Below are 22,011 nucleotides of genomic sequence, written 5' to 3'. Positions count from 1 at the left end.
CAGCTCCAGGCACACGTAGAGGAATCTAATTCCCTCCACCCACAGCAGTCTGGTTTTCGCCCCGCACACAGTACCGAGACGGCCATGTTAGATCTGCAGACCAAAATGCTCGGTATTATTGACAAGGGTAAGACAGGCCTCCTCGTTCTACTCGACCTCAGCGCCGCATTTGATCTCCTCGACCATAACCTACTCCAGAATGCGCTAAAAAAGACCACCAACTGCTCTGATGAAGCCATCAGATGGATAATGTCCTTTCTAAAAAACAGAATATCCAGAGTGCACTGGGGGGACAAGTTCTCCCTCGAAAAAGAAATCCTCTGTGGAGTTCCCCAAGGGGCCAGTATGTCACCCCTACTGTTTAATCTTTACTTAAAGTACCTATGCCTTGTTCTCGACCACATAAACACCTATTTCACTAACTATGCTGACGACACGCAGCTTGTATTCGAACTAAGTGGCAATTATCAGAAAGATAGCGAGCAACTTACCACGATATACAACCATGTGGAGCAATGGATGGACTCCAATTGGATGTGCCTAAACGGAAAAAAAACTGAACTTATGATTTTCAGCTCATCCTCTGCTCGTGCTAAGCTACCCTCATCCTACACATTCTTCCACATTAAAGATACCCCCATTCCGGTCCTAAGCAAGGTTAAAACCCTAGGTATGCAGCTAGAAGCATCGTTGGGAGCGGACGCCCAAGTACAGTTCATCAAAAAAACTGTGCCTACCACCTCCGTCTAATAAAAGCCATCAGACCTTTCATATCCGAGGAAAATTGTGCGACCATAGCAAGAGCCACCATCTTGTCGCGCCTTGACTATGGCAACACTCTAGTCCTGGGTGCCTCCCAAGCAATGCCTACAAAGCTACCAAATTGTACAGAACAACGCGGTAAGAATTGTCAAGCTCAAAACTAAAACAGAGCATATCAGCAACTCCAGAAGGGAGCTTCTTTGGCTGAAAATCGAAGATAGGGTGCATTTCAAAACCTTAACCATCGTTCACAGATGCATCTACGGAAAGGCACCAACCTACTTAAAAACTAGGATCAAACCATACGTTCCTAATAGAACACTGAGATCATCCCAACTTGTTAAAATTGCTACGTCACCTCACAAACTCAAAAGTGGCTTAGGTAGAGCCTTTCCAACCCTTGCAGCCAACCTTTGGAACAACCTACCAGACCACCTTAGACTGGAAACCAACTACTCGCGTTTTCGCAAACAGGTAAAAACCCATATCTTCAAATAAACGGCCATCACGGCATATACCTCAGTTAGCTTAATTCTATGTGACTGTCCTGTCTGCTCTGTCTAATCACTATCTGTTCCGTCCGTTCTTGTGTCCTTGTTTCTGCGCCCGAGGCTCGCGAGCTACCGGCGCAATATAAATATTAAATAAATAAATAAATAAATGTGGGGGTCTTGGACCCCGAGGAGTAGGTGGAAGCCTTGATGTTCTGGAGTGAGGTGGCAATTTCCTCCCGATTTTGATTAAGCACACTTAAAATACTACATAGGGCTTATTATTTGCATACGTTGCTCTTTAGATGTCGCTGGGCGGCTTGTTCGCGCTGCCTGAAATGAGACCGATCAGATGGTACCCTTATCGTATGGGAATGCCTGCAGATACGCTGCTTCTGGGAGCGAGCTCTAGATAAGTTTGGCGATGGTTATGGGAATGCCTATTCCTGCTGAGCCCAAGCTGATGCCTTTGGGAATACGGGGAACTCACTCCTATGGTTGCTTAAATGAATTATGTAATATAACTATGATGTTGGGAGTAAGCCAGACATTCCTAGATATAGGTAATGGGTATCAGACATGTATATCTGTATGTCGTACGAAAGAAGTGTATAATGCACAAGGATGTCCGACCAAATTCCAGACGATATGGGAGAAAGAAGCTTCCTAATGGGGGTCACCCGCAAAATGGGATAAACGGCAGGAATTGTTGTGTATGCAAATTGGTTTGCTTTTTGTGCATCCAGAACTCTTGGTTCATGTCAATCAAATGTGCTTCTTTGGTTTTGTTTTGTTGTTTTAAAACATAAGAAAATGTGTTAAAAAAAAATGTTTGAGCCAAGGAGTCAGCTTGCCGCTATATACCTAGTTATGGACTCATGGGGGACGATCAGTGTTCCCCTAGCAAGATCCTGGAAAGACATTAAATTAGCTAATCCTGACACTCTTAGTACAAGTATCCTTTATCGTTAATTCTACTCGCCGTGTAGGATTTAACCTTCCACATCCTGATCTACTTGGTAAAATAGATTTGAATGTTATATACACCTTTTGTCTGTTCTGATGATCTTTTATCACAAGAAATAAATGCTACAGTACTAACTAAATAGGTTTGTTGACTTAGTTTGGCGGCCAGCAAAGTAATACTTTAACAATATGGCACAGACCGCCAGCGATGCAACAGAAGACATGCACAGCAAAGCTTTTTCGCATGAATTTTGAAAAGCGGGTAAGAACTCGATCAACGTACACTTAATGAAGAAATCGAAAGTCCTGAAAAGATTATAAATGTTGCCGTATTTGCATACTTTTTTTGTAGATTTGTTTATTCTTCCAGGGAGCTCTAAAATGTAACTGGTATCATGAGTCGTGCAGAAGATGAAAGTATACTGGGCACATCACCAAAAAGAAAAAGGAACGAAAATACGTCTATTATTGATGGAACAAATGGGCAGTACAACTAAAGTTTAGAGAAGATTCCAGTCATCCCATGTATTTATAATTGTCTTATTCCTATATCTATGAAATTGCCAAGAAGGAAATAAATGTCAACTAACTAGCAGCAATAGATGTGGTCATCGTGGCTCTGTGAGGCTTGGTAAATCGAAGTAAGGATACTCTGGCCTTTTCTCTAGAGTTAATCAAACTAGTAGCAAAAAACTAAAGTTTATAGGAAGTTCCTTGACTGTAGTTATTAAGCGACTGGGCAGTAGAAAGAAAATAGGAAGTGGAGGAAGGAAGTAGTTGGCTCCTGCCCTTCTTAAGATACTAGAAGACGTAGTTCCCAGTTAGGATAGGGATAAGAACTTTTAATAAATCAATATATCAGGCATACCTATTGGAAATGTAAACAAGGAAATGGGACAAATTAGATCAACCATTACCAGAAGTAATGGTGGGTTAACACCCGATCCGGCAGGCCGGATTGGCTGGCTCGCCCCGCCCTGGTGCTAATGTTGTCAACAAAACATTCCAGAACCATTAAATGTGGGCTGGTACGGTTGCTTGAAGCTACCATTATCAATGGGATGCTCACCGTAAACATGAAAAGATTGTGATGGGGTGGCCCGACACAAATAACCAGGCTGACTCCTAGAATCAATTCAAGGGTAAAAGGTTCATTTGAAAGGTTCTTTGGGGTCTAAAGGGGCTGGGGATGTTGGCACTAGGGCCGGCCCTTTCCCCTCGACTTCCCCGAGCTTGGTTTCCACCTCCCTAGCCCAGACGTCACTATCTGGGTGGTTAGTAACTCTCAGATCAGTAAGACATATCTGTCTTTCTTCTTCTCTACACTTCAGGTGTTTGCCCTGAGACGATGGCTAGCTGACTCCCTAGGGAACTTCTAACTTTCTCTCGCCTGTCATTGGTTAGAACTCGGGGAATGGTGCATTTTTCCGCCCAGCGTCACCCTCCCACCTTTTTCACCCTCTCGTACCTGACCATTCTCTAGACTTCGCGTAAGCTGTTCTCCTCCCACCACGTTGCTGTGCCTCCAATCTCTCACTTTCCCTTTCCACCTCCACCCTTCGATCTTGCTTTCTTTCCCTCTTATTCTTACTCCCACTTGTACCTCCAACTGTGCCTCGAACCCTGTTTCCTCCTTCCTCTCACTCTATTTCCCCACCTCTTGCTATTGCTTTCGTTATAACTTAAATTTCAGTCTACACCAATATCTACTCCTACTCTCCCACTTCTGCCACTCTTCCCGCTCTACCTTTGCTACTGTTTTTATTGTGCTACTACCACTACCTCTCTATTACCCTTATTTCTCTAAGAAACTCAGAGATTTGGTTCCTTGCACACCCCTCTGGCTATTACGGGTCCCAGTAATATGTTGGTCTGCTCACCATCTAATAGCCCCCCTGTTCAACCCTCAGGGATCAAGTGCCCTGCTCACCTCTCACTACTACAAAACCTAGGAATATGGTGCCCTGCTCACTCAGGGATCTGGTGCCCAGCTCACCTCTCTCACTACTATTTTCTTTATCCGCTACTTCCACCGCCTACTACCTTTACTGCCAACTACTACTACCACCTCTGCCCCTACTACTACTCCACTCTGCTATTCCTACCTCTGCTACTCGCACTCTTCCCCTCTCTCACGCACACACACACTCCACAGACCATCTCCTTAACAGTAGCCTCTACACTCTTCACTCTTGCCTCCTCTGGTCTTTCAGACATCCTCCAACACCTTCTGTTCTCACCCAACTAATCCACACTTGCACACTCACACACACCTCCTTAAATACCCCACCCCTTCCCAGGATTGGCTACTTACCCTGTCCAATAACTTGCTTGTCTCCAAGGAGTGTGACAGCGGGAAGGACATGGGAGGGCTTAAAAGGGCAGGTAAGCCACACCCCTTTTCCAACATGGATCTTGCTTGGGACCCGATACGTTGGAACACGCAACGCCTGCAGGCCTTTTAAAATACTAATAATGTTCCTGGTGGTGTAGGGCCTCTTTGGGGCATTTATTCTTTAAGAAACCCCAATGCCTGGTGGCATAGTGTTGTGAAGGACACAGCACCACTTGGTGCTGCATCTACTCTTGCTGCGTCCTGCATCCAGTGTTATGCTGTTTGCGGCCATCCGTAGAAGGGATGCTGCCGCCGCCTCACATCCTCCGGCTCTGCGTCTCCTGGGAAGGCTGCTTCGTTGGCTGTCCACAGGCCACTATCACTGCAGGGAATGAGGGGTGGGGAGAGGGCCTGTATACACTCAGGCACCTGTGGGCGGGCTCCCTTCTCCCTCTTTGACAGGGCCACAACATTGCCCCTGTCACAATATGTAAATAATTATTTTCAAGTAATGAGAAATAAATGCAGTGTCATAGTATTTCAGATACCAATGTGGTGCGAGACTGTCTCGTTTGATCAGGGAAAAATAACATTTGTTAAATAATAAATGGTGAAATAAACGGGTATACAGTGTGAAAGGAACATGATCAATCAAATATACCTGTTTTAGCGTGTGTCGAATTATAGAGCTTTTTCCAGTATGTGTCGTACATATCACAATGCAGAATGCGGCACAGCCCAGGAAACAGAGAATGGGAAAACATTGAATACTACTAGACTGAAGCAGAATAGTCGGGGGCTTCCATGGACTTGGCGTGGAAATCCCAGCAGACGCTGTCTGTTGGCATTTGGCATCTGGCCACGGTGTCTGTGGTTTCCAAGCTATGCCTTTGCTGAATGCCCCTTACAGATGGGTTGAGTGGCCAAGGCTGTATGCGCCCTTGCCCGAGGGAGTCTGCAAACATGGAGCTGCAGCTGGAGTGGCAGTGCAGGGTCTGTAAACGTTTAGGTACTTTGGAGGAAGGAGGGTCTTTCCTATAGGGAATAACTGGTCTGCTGGTGGCAGCTTGTCTGTGTAACGCTCACCTGATTCCGGATGCGCTGATCCTGGCTGGGCTGCTATCGTTTCTTCAATTGAGAAGCGTAGAGCTCGGACAACTCTCAGGACTGGGCTTCCTCTTATCGAATGTCTGCCTTGCAGGGTAAGTTTTCTGCAGGTGGAAGAAAAAGGGTTAATCACCGTTTGATGGGATTCCTTCTCCCACCAATCGCCAGTTTCTCCCACAGCCTAGCTTTCTACTTGTCTCGGCGAGCTCTCACCTTAGGCGTATAAATGCTGAGCTCTCCATCCTGCGTCTGGTGCAGGGGTGCGTGGATTCCAGTTACGTCACTGGATGAGTTCAGTGTTGAGGCTCAAGTCTTTTGCGGCCTTAGTTGTGGCACTGGTGCTGGGATGCCGAAGAGCGATGCCGCCGTTACTGCACGAGCGGATGCCTGTAGTCTTTAGGCTTTAAAATAATGTCCCTTTTCCTTTGTTTCAGGCCTCGGGATGCTGTGGGCGTAGTTTTCAGTTGCCGCTGCACGTGCCGATGCACGTAAGTATAATGTTCGTTGGCCGCTTTTAATGGCACCTCTAATAATGTCCTTTTTCTAGTTTTCAGGTGCCGGGATGCTGCAGGCTTTATATCCATTGCCACTGCACGTGCCGATGCACGTAAGTATAATGATCGTTGGCCGCTTTTAATGGCACCTCTAATAATGTCCTTTTTCTAGTTTTCAGGTGCCGGGATGCTGCGGTTGATGCGGCCGCTTCTGCGCGTGCAAAAACTGGTAAGTTAAGATGAATGCGACTGCCTTCACCCGAACCCCTTTTTAATTATGTCCTTTGCCTTTCAGGTGCACAGAAGCTGCCGAAGAGAAGGCCGCGGTTAGCTCCGTTGCAATCACGGATGGATCAGGTAAGCGGGCGCGGTGCGAGCGAGTTGCACTTTTCTAATCTTATGTTTATTCTTTGCAGGTTTTGCCGGTGACTGGATTCCAGGATCTGGTAAGTATTGTTCTGTGATTTCTTCATCCACAGGTTGCTGCGCAGAAGCTGAAGATGACTCTGGACCTGGAATGCAGGAGCCGACTCGGTGAGCGTCCTGCTGCTGCTGCAGAATAACGCGAAGCACGTGTTTTCCATCGGGCGTGGTTTAAATAGCAGAGAAGTGCTTCCAGTGTGTGTTCTTCCACCGGTTCCACCCAGGTAAATGTTCTGGGTAAATATGCAGCATGGTCTGCCTCAGGTAAGTCCACCCAAGCATTATTACACTGTTTATCAATATGAGCCCGGCGCCTATGGCGCCGGGACTGAAACCCTTCATGAGCTTGGCGCCAAAGGCGCCAGGACACGGTCCAAAGGGCCCCTGTAGGGGTCTGCTGGGTCCGGAGTAGTGGAAGACGGGTCTGCTTCCGAGGGCGCTGGGCCAGTCCTGGCCCCTCGGGAGTAGCGCCCATGACAGCCTGTCATGGGTGGAAGAGGCCCTCAGCGATCTTACCTGGTTTCATAAAGCAACCCCTCTCAGCCGTTCATTTCCTCAGACTATCTGCATAGGCAGATCATATTGGATGCCGTGGCAGGGAGACGGGCACTTTGCCTTCAGGTTTTTTTCCTCTTGTTAGTGAGACGACTTACATGGACTCTGGGTACTCCTGTTTTTAGGAATTGAGGCACACTGACCTTTCCACCCCAGCTGGGGGTGGGGGTCCCCTTCTCCTTAAGGGTTCCCCCTCCTTACTGATTTTCTTTTTTGTTTTCCTGAAAAAGTCCATGTGCGTTCTGGAGTACTGTCATCGAAGACTTGTAGATATTTAATGGGAACAACCTCTGTTGTCCCCTCTCAAGTTGAATCATCAGTTGGCTTCTCTCTATATCAGGGGTTGGCTTTTTCCAGACAGCTGCAATTGATCTCAATTTTTAAATTGTGTTGGCTGTTTGTTATAGTACACATCTTGTCCTACTTGCTTCTAGTGCCAAGATGCCTCTTTGGAGGCCAACAAGTGTTTTGCCAATGAACGACAAAATACCAGTGTATGATTGAACTGTAAGAAATACATTCTGCACCAGGCCAGGGGCAATGTACACACCTGTGTAGGGTAGGGTTAAAAGAAACATTGTACAGTGGTTTCTATACATGCTCTGATGAGAAAAAAGCAAATATTGTGAAAAATATATTAAGTAAAACAGTTATTGGTTTTGTAATAATATTTCCAAAGATCCTTCGGTCCTTAACTACATAGGTAGTTGCTCCCTATGTTTTTACAGGGTATAATTTGAGCTAAACTTGTCATCCGTATCAAAAGAACTAATAAACATTTGGTTTGTAGTATGAAAATCTTGTATGTTAAAGGTTTCTAAGGCTTTTTTTTCAATTTCAGAACTTTCCAGCTGAACAAGTTCTCATTGGGTTAAGTATACTTTTGCTGCAAACTACAGCAACTCAGCAGCTGTTGATCTTGAACCTGGGTAAGATGATTACTTTTAATTTGCCACAAAATCAAAACTTTCATGCTTTCTCACTCATGTAACTGAAGCACTCTGGAATAAAGGCCTGACCGGGTGACCCAGAAGTAGCGATTAATTTGTAAATTTACAGAGTACATTTACTGAATTAAATTAATAGTTTAAGTTCAAAGAGAATAGTGTTTTTGATACACAACCACGTAGATCTAACTTCTGCCATGTTAAATGTTGTATTCTGTCTGACTGTAACTTAGTTGTACTTATGTGCTTATCTGTCCTACTTTGTAGTTGCTGCACATAACACACCGAAACTTAAATAAATATTGTACAACAATAAGTGTTTGGCATAGACTTTACTAAATGAGCACACTGCCAGGGACCAATAACTTATTGAAAGAAAAATACGGTAAACTGATTAAATAATGAGACACACAGTGGCTGCTTAAAGTGCATTTACACCCTGAATTACCCTTTGGATATATAAATGGAAACAATTAGCTTGCGGTAGGCTGAAGGCCATCCTATCCCATTAGAAGATACAGAGTTGGGATCCATTGTTTTTGCGCCATCTTTAGTTTTTTTGGCTCCTTTATTTGTTGGAATTCAGATTTTAAGAGCAAATTAAATGGTTCAGTCTTTTTGTCATGTATCAAATATACATTTTATTTCAGTCTCTGGGTGTCTTACATAACTTTCATCACAGTCTCTCTACACTTGTTTCACCATTCAGTTTAGTGGAATGGATCATCAGGAGAGATCTTTTACAATTGTGTTCATTTACTGTGCCTAGAAAGGAAAATGGAAAATCCTGATATTTGTATCAATTAAAGTATTGCAATGCAAGACAGGGGTTACCTCATAAAGTTAATTGTACAAACAAAGGAAATACTTTTGTATAGAAAAAAATTAGATGCTTACCCTTATTAGAAGGGTTAATCCTTAAGTTTAGGAGAAATATTCATTTGTTGTTTTAAATAACAATTGTTTTTTTCCCAAAGTTATTTGTTTCTTCCAATTTCAAAGTGTTCACTTTTCTATCAGTGATGGACAAAAGAAAGAAAAAGAAGAAACGAAAAGGTTACAGTGATGAGTGTGAGGGTTTAGGGGTAGGAGCATAATTAATATATATTGAAAACATGTGGCTAATGAATTGCAGGAGTTAGGTTCTTACCTTTAGGTTAAGCATTATAGGAAAAGTTATGGCTCTTAGTCCGCCATGGTAGATTATACGTGTCTAAATGATGACTTTTCACGTCGACACACGTTTGCGTGTCGGCGTGATGATGTCATCGTGCACACGTGGCAATGTATTTGCGCCCAGCATGATGTAAATAAAAAAAAAAAGGAATAGATTTGATTTTGTGATACAGAATCCCAATTGTTTTATTGTTTAAATATTGGTACTGTTGTTACTTGCAGAGATATTTGTAATGATGAAGTTACTGATTTCTATTGTTGTTAGGGCTATCATAATTTTGTAAAAAAAATATATAAAGGTGTAAGAGGAAGAAAAGTTTATATGAACCCTTGAGAAGGCAGAGGTGACTGGAAAAAGGACTGGAAAAAAATGGAAGAATAGAGACATAGTGAAACAGAAAGGCACCTTTAAGAAATGATATCTCACATCCTTATGTGTTCATGCTCACACATTTTTATATTGTTTTACACATCTGTTTACATTTTTGAATCTATAATATTATCTAAAGCCAATAGAACATCTGTGTCTGAGTTGAGTCCATTGGTTACTGTGTCCATAACACAAATCCAATATTCTTCCGATTTCCGTAGGAGGGTCTCTCTATTGCCTCCTCTTGGTTGTTTCTTCACATTCTCTAGTGAGGTTTCCTTCTTCAAAGTTCTGATGTTCCATCAGGACATGTTGTGAAAGAGGGTCTCAGAGATCCTTATTTTGTATTGCCCTCAAGTGTTCAAAAATTCTGGTTTTCAAGTTCCTCTTGGTACTCCCAACGTACATTTTTAAGCAATTAGATGATTCCATATACAACATATGTTGTGTTGCAATTGATAAATCCTTTCACTTTTCTTGTAGAGTTATTGGGAAGTGTAAATCCTTCTTCCCATGGTCCATATAGGGACAAAGGTTGCAATTGCCACATTTAATAGATCCAAATAATGGTTCATTTGTGAAGATTTCAGTTGGTTGAGCTTTTGGTAATGGATACAAAAAACTTGGGCTTATTTTATTTCTTATCTGTGCTCTTCGATAACAGATTTTAGGTTGGTTATCCACATATTTTCTAACATTCGGATCTGTTTCATGAATGTTCCAGTGTCTTTTTAGTATCTTTCTTAGTGTGTTAGCCTCAGTGTTACAGGTGGTGATAAATTTGGGCTTTGGGAAATCCATTCTTGTTTTCGGTTTATCTGTGAGTAAATAGTTTCTGGAGATTTTCTCTGCTTTTTGTACTGCTTTTTTGATGACATTTGGGTGGTAGCCTCGTTGTTGAAACTTTGATATAGTTTTTTGTAAGTTATTATGATAAGATGATTCCGTTCTACAGTTTCTTTTCGTTGTTAGGATTTCTCCATATGGTATGTTGTTAATCACATGCGTTGGGTGGTTTGAAGTGGCAAAGAGAAGGCTGTTGCCTGCGGAGGGTTTAGCATACAGCTTGGTATGGATTTCATGATCTTCAATATATAGTTCTAGGTCGAGGTATTCGATATTTGAAGAGCTTACTTTTTTGGTAAATGATAGATTGAAATCATTTGCATTCAGATATTGTACATATGTGTCCAGGGTTTCTAGTTCACCTTCCCATATGATTAGAATATCGTCTATGTACCTGCCCCAGAATTGTATGTTTTCAGTGAAAGCGGCATGAGTCCAGGCATGTTTGATTTCGAAAAGGCCATTAAGTAGGTTGGCATAGGATGGGGCAAATTCGGACCCCATCGCTGTTCCCTTTTTTTGTCTAAAAATCTCTGAGTCAAAGCAATGTTATTGTTCAATGAAAAATGAAGCATTCTAATGATCATCTCGTTTTGTTGGCTGAATGAGATAGAGCGTGTTTGGAGAAAATAAGAAGCACTTTCAATTCCTTTCTCATGTTTTATGCTTGTGTATAGTTGAAAAACATCTAATGTGACAAAATGAAAGTTTGGTTCCCAGGGTATGGAAGTCAGTTGTTGTATTATATGTTTTGAATCTTTGATGAATGATGCAAGTCCTATCCTATCCCATTAGGTTGATGAAGTCCCCTGCCTAAACTTTGGTACAGAGAGTGAGGTGGTCAAAGGGGCTGGTGGCTGCAGCAAGCTAGTGGATGTTGGTCTAGATGAGGTATCCAGGGGATTCTCAGACCACGCCCAGGGGTTCACGGCAAAAAGGCAGGGGCATTCAGATGAGCATTCCCACGCCTGCAAACGCAAATAGGAACATGAGTAATAGGGTCAGATACATACTTGTTGTTTAGAACCATAATCCTAATATTGGTACTCGTAGTTGACTAGTCCACCTCCATAGCCATACCCAAACACCAAGCTTAGGAATTAAAGCCTTCCATTAAAGGGAACCAAATTGCAACAATCTGAATTCACTGGCGAGTATGTAAATACATTTTTTACTTGGGCTCCAATTGCAAAGGAATTAGTAAAGAGGAGTCTTATTAGCACAGGCCACGCTACTCCTCCAGATACAAAGTTGCTCTTAACAAATATGAATATGAAAGCAAACAAGCTGTGTTTTCCCGCTAGCATTGGAGAGATAACCGAGTTTGAATTTCCTTTGATGAAAGCATTACATACAAACTGCCTGGTTACAACTGTGGTTTGCCTGGATATTGGGTCCCGGGGAACCATTGGTACACCTCCAGCGTGACCTGTATCTGCTTCTGAACTGAATGTAAATCTTTCTAATTTTCTTGGCTTACTTTCCCTGTTCCTCTGTTCCCTGTCATGCCGCAACCACCTTTAAAACGTGTGCAGCTTTTGCCCCAGGCATCAATTAAGAATGTGCGCTCACTCTAATAAGCACTTGTTCTCAAACACAAAGTACAACCCTTAGAAAATCCACCCCACCTTGGCAGTTTTAAGATACGTCAGAAGAATCTGTGATACTGTGGGAGTATTTGAGGTTCTTCCAGGGAGGACTGGAAGAATCCATGATACTTGGAATTTTCTAAGGGCAGGGAGATTTCCATTTATCAACAGTAAATACCCCACCCCTCAGGCTTTCAGCTTTGTTCAAAAGGGGTGCAGCACGACAATAATGAACCCAAATTGTTCATGTAGTGTACATTGAACCAATGTACTGTGCATCGTCTTTTTCAGATTTGTTCTCACACAGTTGAATGGTATTACCCAAATTGTTCATTTACAATTGTTCGAATGAACAATTGACCGATTTTAAAGGGTCACAATTGACCTTTTCACAATTGACGTGTTTGTGGGGGGTTTCCCCCCGCATATATGTTACAATTGACCTTCACAATTCGGTCAATTGTGAAAAGGTCAATTGTAATTCGAGCAATTGTAACTTGAACAATTCGTATACAACCAGTTGAATTGGTTCCACTCTGGGCTTTCCATATGCAAACGCAATCGGCTGCTGCCTTTAGTTTCTTGAGCAGGGAGTATGACATAGCTCTTTTAATGTTCTGCGGCCTGCTGCCAGTTGCTGTTGCCAATGCAACACAGTGGTTTGGTGTGGTGTATGCTTACCCCTCTGCAGAGGTGTTGCTAGGGGAGCTCATGGAGCTATAGCCCCAGGTCTTTTAGTTGTAGCCCCAGATAGAAGCTCAGGGGATACAACCAAAAGACTAGGTAGCCCCGAGTCCTGAAAGCAGTCCCAACATTAGCCTAGCCCCAATCCTTTCCAGAGCTAGCAACACCCCTACCCCTCTTTGTTTGGTGTGCACTGTGATGTATCCAAGGAGTTTGTCCGTTCTCCCCAACGGGAAGTCACCTCCTTTGGTACTAGGTATGTGTGCCACTAACACCACCTAGGGGACAGGGCAACTGGGAACCCATTGGAGATGACCCCTATTGAGGCACAGGAAAGCCCTAGAAATTGATATGTTATCTTCTCTCCCCCCAAAACTCGAAAACCTTTGTTTATGTGGTAGTTGAAACATATAACCTAAACCTTCCTGTTACAATGGCTGGTTTGGATTCTCACCCCATGTATCAACGTCCTCGCCTGGAAGAGCAGATCAATGGCTGGCCCAGCCCTTTCGTGGGGGTTTGTAAGATAAAGAGCCAATAGGAAGCAGCAAGAGAGAGATTAGCCTGCAGGGCCCGAGAGAGTCCGGATCCTCATGGGAAGTGCCCGTAAACTGCACATGTAAGCTGCTCAGGAGAGCCAAAGTTTTTATCATAATGGATAAACCAAAGGAGTATGTGTTGAAGGGGAATGCAAACATGGGCTGGACATTCTGAGCTTGTTACTTCATTCTGACATTTGTTATTGCCTTTTTTGTTGCCATGCGTTGGCAGTTGTATATTATATCTACCCTGAAATAAAACTTGCAAAATATTGACAGTGGTAATTTAGTTTGGCTGATCTGGTAATGAGCTTATAGGCTTTATATGTACCTTTTTGGTTTCATCTGAATGTGTTCAGATCTTGGTTTGATTTGGAGGCCTATCTGTTATCTGTATTTTCTGTTTTAGTCTGGGAACCAGTAAAAGGGGAAGAAGCAGGAGCTGGTGGGGAAGTAAAAACTAGAAATCTAAATAGTCAATACAGGTGGAGGACCCTCTAAAGGTTTCTCTTGTACATTTAATGTTCACCAACTTTAACAGTACTACTTGTGACTTCTTAGACCATTTGCATTATCTGGCACAACTCAGTTAACACACTCAATTCCCCATAGGTGGGACGTTTAGCCTAGACACGTTGGGAGCGCTAAGAGGGGCTCTAGAAGAGCAGAAAGGCAAAATAAGACACTGACAAAGCGGCCCATTTGCAACTTGGTTAAAAGAGGCGGTGGCTAGATGCAACGACTCATAAGATCAAGGGGCTGAAGGACGTTAACGGCAGATTGAGAGGGCAGATAGTTTCTGAGGGCCTCGGGAGAGACAGAGAATCCAGGGCTCCTGTGCCCCTAATTAGCCAACAAATAAAACAGAGGCTGGGCAAGACGAGCAGGACAATGGGAACACAGAAAACATTCTAGATTACTTACCACTGTACGCACTGTAGCAAGATCAGGACTTCCACAGGGATCATAGGTGTCGTGTGCTGTCCAGCCCCCTGTTGTTGTACTATCCCAAGCTCAGGGAGCATCTGCTCCAGTGCTGCCTGGGCCAAGCATCTCAAGCAGTCAGAGAAACCTTCAACTTGTTTATTATAGTTCTTATTTAAGACCCCACACACACCCAATGTCCTCAGGATGCCCATATAAACACAAACATCAGGAGGGACAAAAACACACAAGGAGGGAAATAATCTGTCAAATTAGTCTATTCCTTTATTGAACAAATACGTCTTTAAATTGTGCTCTAGCACCTTGAAGCATCTCATGTGCCAGATTGAATTACCAATAATGATCTTGCACCCGAATAACCAGACAGACTCAAAGAATATGGCAAAATACTGCTTTATTATTTGCATAAAAATAAAGTAGGCAATCTGGCAACCCACAAGCTGTAATTCACACACTCACACTCAAATGTGATTATACGCCCCTAACAGAACATGTTGGCTGTGCTTTGTCTTGTCTTTAACGTTAGCCATTGTATGTAGATCAGACAAACCTGGGGAGACTAGAGGGGAAAATGGCCCGTGAAGTCCATTTTGTCAAATTCCTATCTTTTTTCAAATTCTCGATTGGAATCAATTTGGGATACAGCTCTAGACAGCAGCATCTCAAATGCAACAAAGGGGTGGTCTGGCCAGGGATAAAAACATTAAGATTTTAAGACAGCACCCAGTCCAAAATATTTCCATTGACCTGTGTAGCAGACTTGACGTGTTGTTATTGAAAATGTATATCTTCTAAAAAATTCACTAAGGACGTTACATTAGTGTCAGCTTTATTATATATTGTGAGACAGGCATGGTATCAAGAGGGACACGGACTCAAAGTTAACTGTTTCTAAAACATTTGTTAAATAAAGTTCTGGGGTTGGAGTAATACCTAACTGGCTCTAACTCTAAAGGGATTGTTCCCTCAACTGATGTTTCCAAGGGTCGGCAATGTAAGTCCAAAACCAAAATCCATCTTTGTCTAAACCTATGCTTGCCCTCACTCTTTCACAAAATGTGATAGGAAGTCCTCTTAAAAAAAAAATAGTGGTTCAAGAAAAAGGAAATATATACCACAGCTGGTTTCAGGTCATTTTACCAGTAGGTGTAGTTCTGCCAGTTCAAAAATAGTTGAACTCAGAAGGGTTGCCCTTTGAACCTTAAACGTAGGGCTCTTGCATTAAGTCAATAAAGTTCACAGGGTCTCTGGGGGTTCCCTTCCCCAAGCTCAAACTCTTCTGGTTCCAAACAAAAAGACACAGTTCCTCTTAAGCCTCTCAGGGTTCCCTCCCTCAAGCTAAGGCCCCTCTGGCTTCGAACACAAGTTTAGCTTGTCAGGATCTACCTTTTCTTTATATACAGTTTCTTTCACATACAATCCTTTCATGGGGTAGAATCAGAGGCTTTTGAAAACGGCAGGCTCTTTGCTCCTCCTATGCGCGACCACTCTGATCTTTAGCCCCTCTCTTTATTTCTTGTACTTGCTTTCATATTAAAATTTTACCTTCAGGTGCTTCCCACACCCCATTTTCCATCTCTCTGTTCTTGCACACTTTTTCCTTTTTATCGTGCACCTGCCCTTTTCCCTATCGTGGCTCTTGCACACTTCTTTCACTCTTCTCTGTACTGGTTTCCTCCTTTCGGTCGTTTGCACCCTATTCTTACTTGTATATCTCTTTAAATATCTTTATTCTGGACTTTGCTTTATCTCTACACCACTAGCATGCTTTCTCTGTCTTCCTTTTTTCATACTTTCTTTCCTTTTTATGCTTTTGCTCTCACTTTCGGCTCTGTCCCGCTTTATGTCCAGCTAACCGCACGCTCCTGAGTTTCTCTCTCTCCCTTGTTCGTAACTCACTGGGTAGCGTAGCGATGGCGTGCAATCTTTACTGGATACATGGCGTCGAGGTCAGGGTGTCACCACCTGCCCCTCTGGCACTGCTGGGACCGGCACACATCCTAAGGGAATGAGCACTTCACTAGATGCCGCCAGCAGGATGCAGGCTGCCTCGCTCCAGCTCCCTGGAGACATGGCTCCCTAGCCTCGCTGCAGCCCTTACAAACACTGGGCCAGCGTCTTGGCATGCCGCTCTCCTCTGGATCCCCCACTCTTCTCTCCCCGAAGCTCGCTGCTCAGCTCCTCTGGGCCAGTCAGCATCCCCAGCTTGCTTTCTCACCTGTGTAGAACCACACCTTTTATTTTCCTCAGTTATGTCAAGTGGAGTCAGGTGTGAATGATCATAGTGGAGTGCCTGACTCTGCCCGACTCTATTAGTGGGACAAGTCACGAGTGGTTGATAGTAGTCTTTCCCCTGTTACTTAATGATTTCTCTATAGGTAATCACCATTGCTCCTTATCTCCTCTTCCTCGTCCCAGTACTTCTTGGAAAAGGGGAAAGGGGAGATGGAGTGATTGAAAATACCCCATTAAGGCTGAGCGAGATTGGATTGGGGTACAATTGTGAGTGGGGGAATACCATGTCTCGCCCTTGGGTATTCTCCTCCCAATCCCCCGCGACCCGTGATTCTCCCTCGTTTGTCCACCCCCAGGGTCGGGATCCAAAAAGCGATTGCCCTTCCCTGGCCTCCAAAATGTGAGTTCACAGGGAGTAGGTGGGAGAACAATGTCAGATTTCTCACAATATCCAAGGATTAAAAACACCCACTAAGAAGAAGTGGGTGCTAGATTTCATGTTATAATTATGTACAGCCAAAGGTTGCTCTTCGAAATCCGGGGTTGGCATAGGAGGTCTATATAAAATGAGAATACTAATTGATGTCATGTGGTCCATGCTGAGTTTAACCAATAGTGCCTCAGAGCCATCAATAAACAGGGCTTTAGAGAAATGTATTTTCAGCGTGTTCAATACATAAAGGCAACACTGTACCCTCTAAAAAGAGACTGATCCACACTAAAAATGTAATAGCCACTATGGGTGGAAAAAGAGACGGCATAAGATGCAGACTCATTAAGCCAAGCCTCTGTGAGGGCTAGTAAGTCCAAGTTAGTTTTGGAGCTAATATCTGCCAGCTCTACTGCATGTTGTACCAATGATCGGGTGATTAATAGGTATGATTTCAATTTACAGTTCCTAGTTATTATATATACAGAGTCCAGAGGACTTTTAGTGTAATCGAAAGTTGACTGAAGTCTCAGTATCATGGCCGGGAACTAGACATATTCGTAGTGGTAGGCACAGAAAGGGGAACAGAGACTGTTCCAGATTCATTATGAGATCCCACTTTTGGCGGAGTCAGATTAGCATCAGCACAATATCAGCAATCCCTCAATGTATAGCCAGTGGCACAAGAGGCAGTGACACAGTGTAAGGAAGGCATGGTATCAACTGTAAGACCGACACAAGTGGCCACAGTTCAAGGTTGTTTATTAAACTTAAAAAAGGGTTTGGAAAACACCTATCTAATACTAAATCTAAAGATGGGAGCAAGCTACGACCACCAAATAATAGCGCAGTCCTAGTCCTGTCTTGTGAAAACAAAAGGGCCTCCGACGCAGAGTGAGCTGGGAGAAGGGGAGTCAGTAGTCGGAGAACAATCATACAAGTCAATTGACTTAATGAACTTGAGTCTATATACAGTCGAAGACTCTGAATCTGAGATCCCAGAAGCCCCGCAGCAAAAAAGGACAAAATGGGAACCAGCAGATCCTTGCCAGACGCCTAACAGAAGAGTGCTTTTTGCTGACATCCGCGACTCACCACAATCACAGCGGATGCAAGGCAAAGACACTAAGCTTAAAAGTATCCAAGGAGGACCAGAATCGACCCAGCCTAAAGGCCGAAATCGAAGACATTCAGCATCAGGCCAAAAACGACTCTCACCCCAGGCCTACAACAAAGGTAAACACAGTGGCTGTGAGGTCCGTAAGGATAAATGGGAAAAAGACCAAGATTTCAACCCTCGCCCTATTGGAGGGATGGACTATAGTCGCGGATCCACAAAATCAAACATACATTATAGGTCAAGGGCTCATGACTTAAAAGAAAATTCTGCCCTGTCTTATCGAAAAGATAAGTCCTGGGTAAATGAACAGAACAGGAGTACAAAATCCATACCAACGTGCACGTTTAAGCTGCAAAGATGTCGAGAAGAACGGGATAACTGGACTTTGCAAAGCGATAACAAAGTTTTTTGACCAAATCAAGCCCCTTCAATCTTCGTCGGTAGATATCATTAACATCCTGGAACCAAACCCAAATGGAAGAAAAAATGGCTCTTACCTACAGTCAACTCAAGTAAAGCGCAAAAATTACTATGGAGCACAAAAGATGACTTAAGGAACTTTGGGTTAGACCTTAGCCTAGCAACCAACGCAGCGCCTAAACTTGTGGATAAAGCAACCCGAGAATTCGCTTCCCGAAGCACCCGACCTGTGCTGAAAGGAATAAGCCCCAGGTGCCAGCAGGATTCTCATTCACCGAGACCTGGACGCCCCCCTCCAAAGGCAACCTCAAGGGCCATCAGAGAGCGTAAACCTGCCTCGGGGAGTAGCAGGGGAAAAAGCAGCAAAGGATATATGGATGACCAATGGTCAACTACAGCCACGAGACAAGAAAAAAGCAAAGCTAGATTACCCAGTGGACAGATACCACAGGAAAGAAGAGCTAGCGGACAAAACTGCTCAAAAAAGAACCCATCACATGACTGAAAGTGGATCAGACTATAAAGGTAAGCACGGGTGGAGTTTTGGAGAGCAATCGTCTACTATTTCAAACGAAAACAGTGACAGGTTCAAGAAACAAGTCAATAGGCTGAGAACAAAATAGCCACAATACAAGGATACTGGAAGCCTGGGGGACACGTCGCAGGGATCGGACTTAATACTGACAGTGAAATTGGCCCCGTGGAACACGAGGGTATTCTCTCACCTAACTACAAAATCTGACGTTTCCCTATCCAGTTTCGACATAATATGTCTCCAAGAGACGTGGCTTATTCACAAACCCTCCCTGGACGGATTTGAGCTGGCTCACTCCCCGGCTCACAAAGGTCCCATAGGAAGACCTCGATCAGGAATAACAGCAGCTATCAAATCAGGAAGTACCCTAACGTTGAACAAGGTTACTAAAAGAACTGAATTTATCCTGGAATCCATCATCAACTGGTCCGTTATATCTTCTGGCACTAAAAAAAGAGACCAAAGAGAAGATCCTGGTTCTTAACATTTATTGGAACCCCCTCCGTATATCGAATGAAAAATTCTTGATGGAGCTGGAATGGACAATCGACTCAGCCCTAATCGAGGAGGAAGTAAAACATATAGTGATTGCAGGAGACCTGAACGCTGACCTACTTGCCGGTCAGACAAACTCGCAAGGCAGAGCCGTACTCTGGTCCAAACTCATGGAATCCAGAGACCTGCACAACCTGCATCTCACAAGTGACACAAAGTGGAGACACAATCCAACATGGGAAAGAAATGGCGAAGGGGCGGTTATTGACTACATCTGTGTCCAGAAGTTTCCTAAAATACCTCGCCTCCTTCAAAGTAAGAACACTAAACAGTGACCATAACTTACTGCTATATGAGTGTCGTACAAACATTAAGGAAAAACTGATAATTAATTCCTCCCTGGAATCAGATTCTGAGGGTATTCGAATTCAGCTCTCGGTCGCTGCAATCAACACATTGATGAAAAAATACGCAGCTCATACGACCCGGGCCAAACTAAACTATGAGAACACGACAGACTACTCCTCAGTCCTGGCGGTCTTTAAAAGTACTGCAAAAAAGAGCGCCCCACGACCAACTCTGACAATACATGTCTTTAAAATGTCTTTAACATGTCTTCCTTCTTTCTGGTGGAAAGAAGGATGCATGTCTGAAAACTAAAAAGAAAAGCAAACAAATGTGGCTTTGGAAACCCTCATTGCGGAATCAAACAAAGCAACAAAAGAATACCAACTGTGGTTGAGAATGAGCAAGGAACAGAGAAATCAAGACGACACTGAAACAATGCTGCGTACAATCTGCAGCAAGAATATGAAGGAGTTTTGGTCGCTTATCAACGCCAAACTGAAGGGTGACAACCTGCCTCTTCCCAATGCAGTTGGGGAATTGAGTTGGACTAAGCATTTCGAGCAACTCTATAAAGCGCCCAGGAAACTCTTAATATTGCCATCCGCTACAAAAAAAGTAGAATGGAAGATCCCGACGGATCAAGAAACCATCACCACTAAAATAAAAAAACTCAATGGTTCACAAGCTGCCGGCCCTGACGGCATTACCAACTTCGATCTTAAGCAGAAGGCCGAAAGTTGATATCAGTTCGTGAGAGACGTGTTCAAGAACTGGAGAAGAAGGCAATAGTTGTGCCAATTTTCAAAAAAGGTGCGAGAGACAATCCAAGTAACTATCGACCTATATCGCTGCTAGGTTCAATCGGGGAAACGTTTCGCTTCATTCTTTCTGGAAAGTTTCCAAGGCAGGGCAACTTCTGGCAACATGATTGATCCATTACAAGCAGGCTTCGTAAAAAATCTTGGAGCGTCTGCCAACATTTTAGCCATAAGCACCTTGAAGGCTAAAATCAGCGAGGGCCATCCAAAAATGTATATGGCGTTCATTGATCTAACAAAAGCCTTCAATTGTGTGGACAGAACGCTTCTGTGGGAAAAATTAGAAAACCACAGCTGCCAACTGGAAATCCTTAATCCCATCAAGGAACTGTACAGTGGCACATCGATGTGGGTACGGTTGAACCAGCAGGGCCTACTGTCATCATGGATCAAAACTGGTCGTGGAGTGAAGCAAGGATGTCCTCTCGCTCCGGCACTCTATAATGCTTATATTGCAGACGATAAAGACCAAAGACCAAAGTACGCGCATTTCCTCCAAGAATGGGTGAAGAAAAAATACAAAGAATGTTGTATGCAGACGATATTGTTCTGATGGACCAAACACCGATAGGTTTGCAAAGACAACTAACAAACCTTGACTCTTACCTTCAAGCCAACCATTTACAAATGAACCAAGAAAAAACCAAGGTCTTGATCTTGGGAAAAGGCACGAGCAAAAGTGTCAAATTTGCCTGGAAGGTAGGAGAGGAGATTTCGTTGACGAGTTCAGATACCTTGGAGTCACACTAAGCAAAAACACAAAAGAAACATCTATGTGTGACATTATTCTGAAAAAACTACGTCTTTTAACAACGCAGACCAGAATATTGTCCAAGAAATATGGCAGTTTTTCCATAATTCCGCTCTTGACATTCTACAGGATGAAAGTCATCCCTACACTAACCTACGGTGCGGAATCTATGCCTTATATTCCAACATCTTTCTGGCAGAAAGTCGAAGGGCTGTACTGGTGTAAAGTATTAAGTCTACCACAATCTACACCAGTTGTTGTAATCAGAAAAGAACTAACACTCCAATCTCTAAACTCCATCGTAACGCGGAATTAACTATTGCTCTACCGAAAGATACTCTTGCCAAATCCACCACTGATACTTAAGGCAATAGAGCAAGAACTCAGGGCAGGAACGTGTAAGATGCTTCAGTGAAGGGAGGAAAAAAATAAACAACGCCTTGACTGGGCAGGATGTACCCAGGACGACCTTATCAATAACCCAGGAAAAGTAAAAAGGCGACTGATGGAGAGAGACTGGATACAAACTCTAGACGAAGCCCAATTAGTAAAATCTATGAAAAACTGCCCAGAAAAACCCAGCAAAAGTCAACAGAACCAGAGCCTACCTACTGAAGTGCCCATCTTGGA

At 43.5% G+C, this 22,011-nt stretch overlaps 1 protein-coding gene across 2 annotated transcripts in view; it reads left to right on the top strand.

Annotated features, from left to right (window-relative positions):
- The window catches only part of FOCAD (focadhesin), a 2,926,805-nt gene that overhangs the window by 485,724 nt on the left and 2,419,070 nt on the right, over window positions 1–22,011 (top strand). For both annotated transcript variants that reach the window (XR_011282193.1, XM_069630760.1), the window contains exon 9: window positions 7,975–8,062. Coding sequence is in view for 1 of the 2 variants with exons in the window: in XM_069630760.1 (XP_069486861.1) it covers window positions 7,975–8,062 (88 nt within the window). In the remaining variant the exon portion in view is untranslated. The remainder of the gene's footprint in view (window positions 1–7,974; window positions 8,063–22,011) is intronic.

Source organism: Ambystoma mexicanum, chromosome 6q (assembly GCF_040938575.1).
Source record: "Ambystoma mexicanum isolate Mex_15411 chromosome 6q, UKY_AmexF1_1, whole genome shotgun sequence".
Taxonomy (NCBI): Eukaryota; Metazoa; Chordata; class Amphibia; order Caudata; family Ambystomatidae; genus Ambystoma; species Ambystoma mexicanum.
Note: the sequence above shows the minus strand (reverse complement) of the source record. Positions and strands in the feature narration are given on the sequence as shown.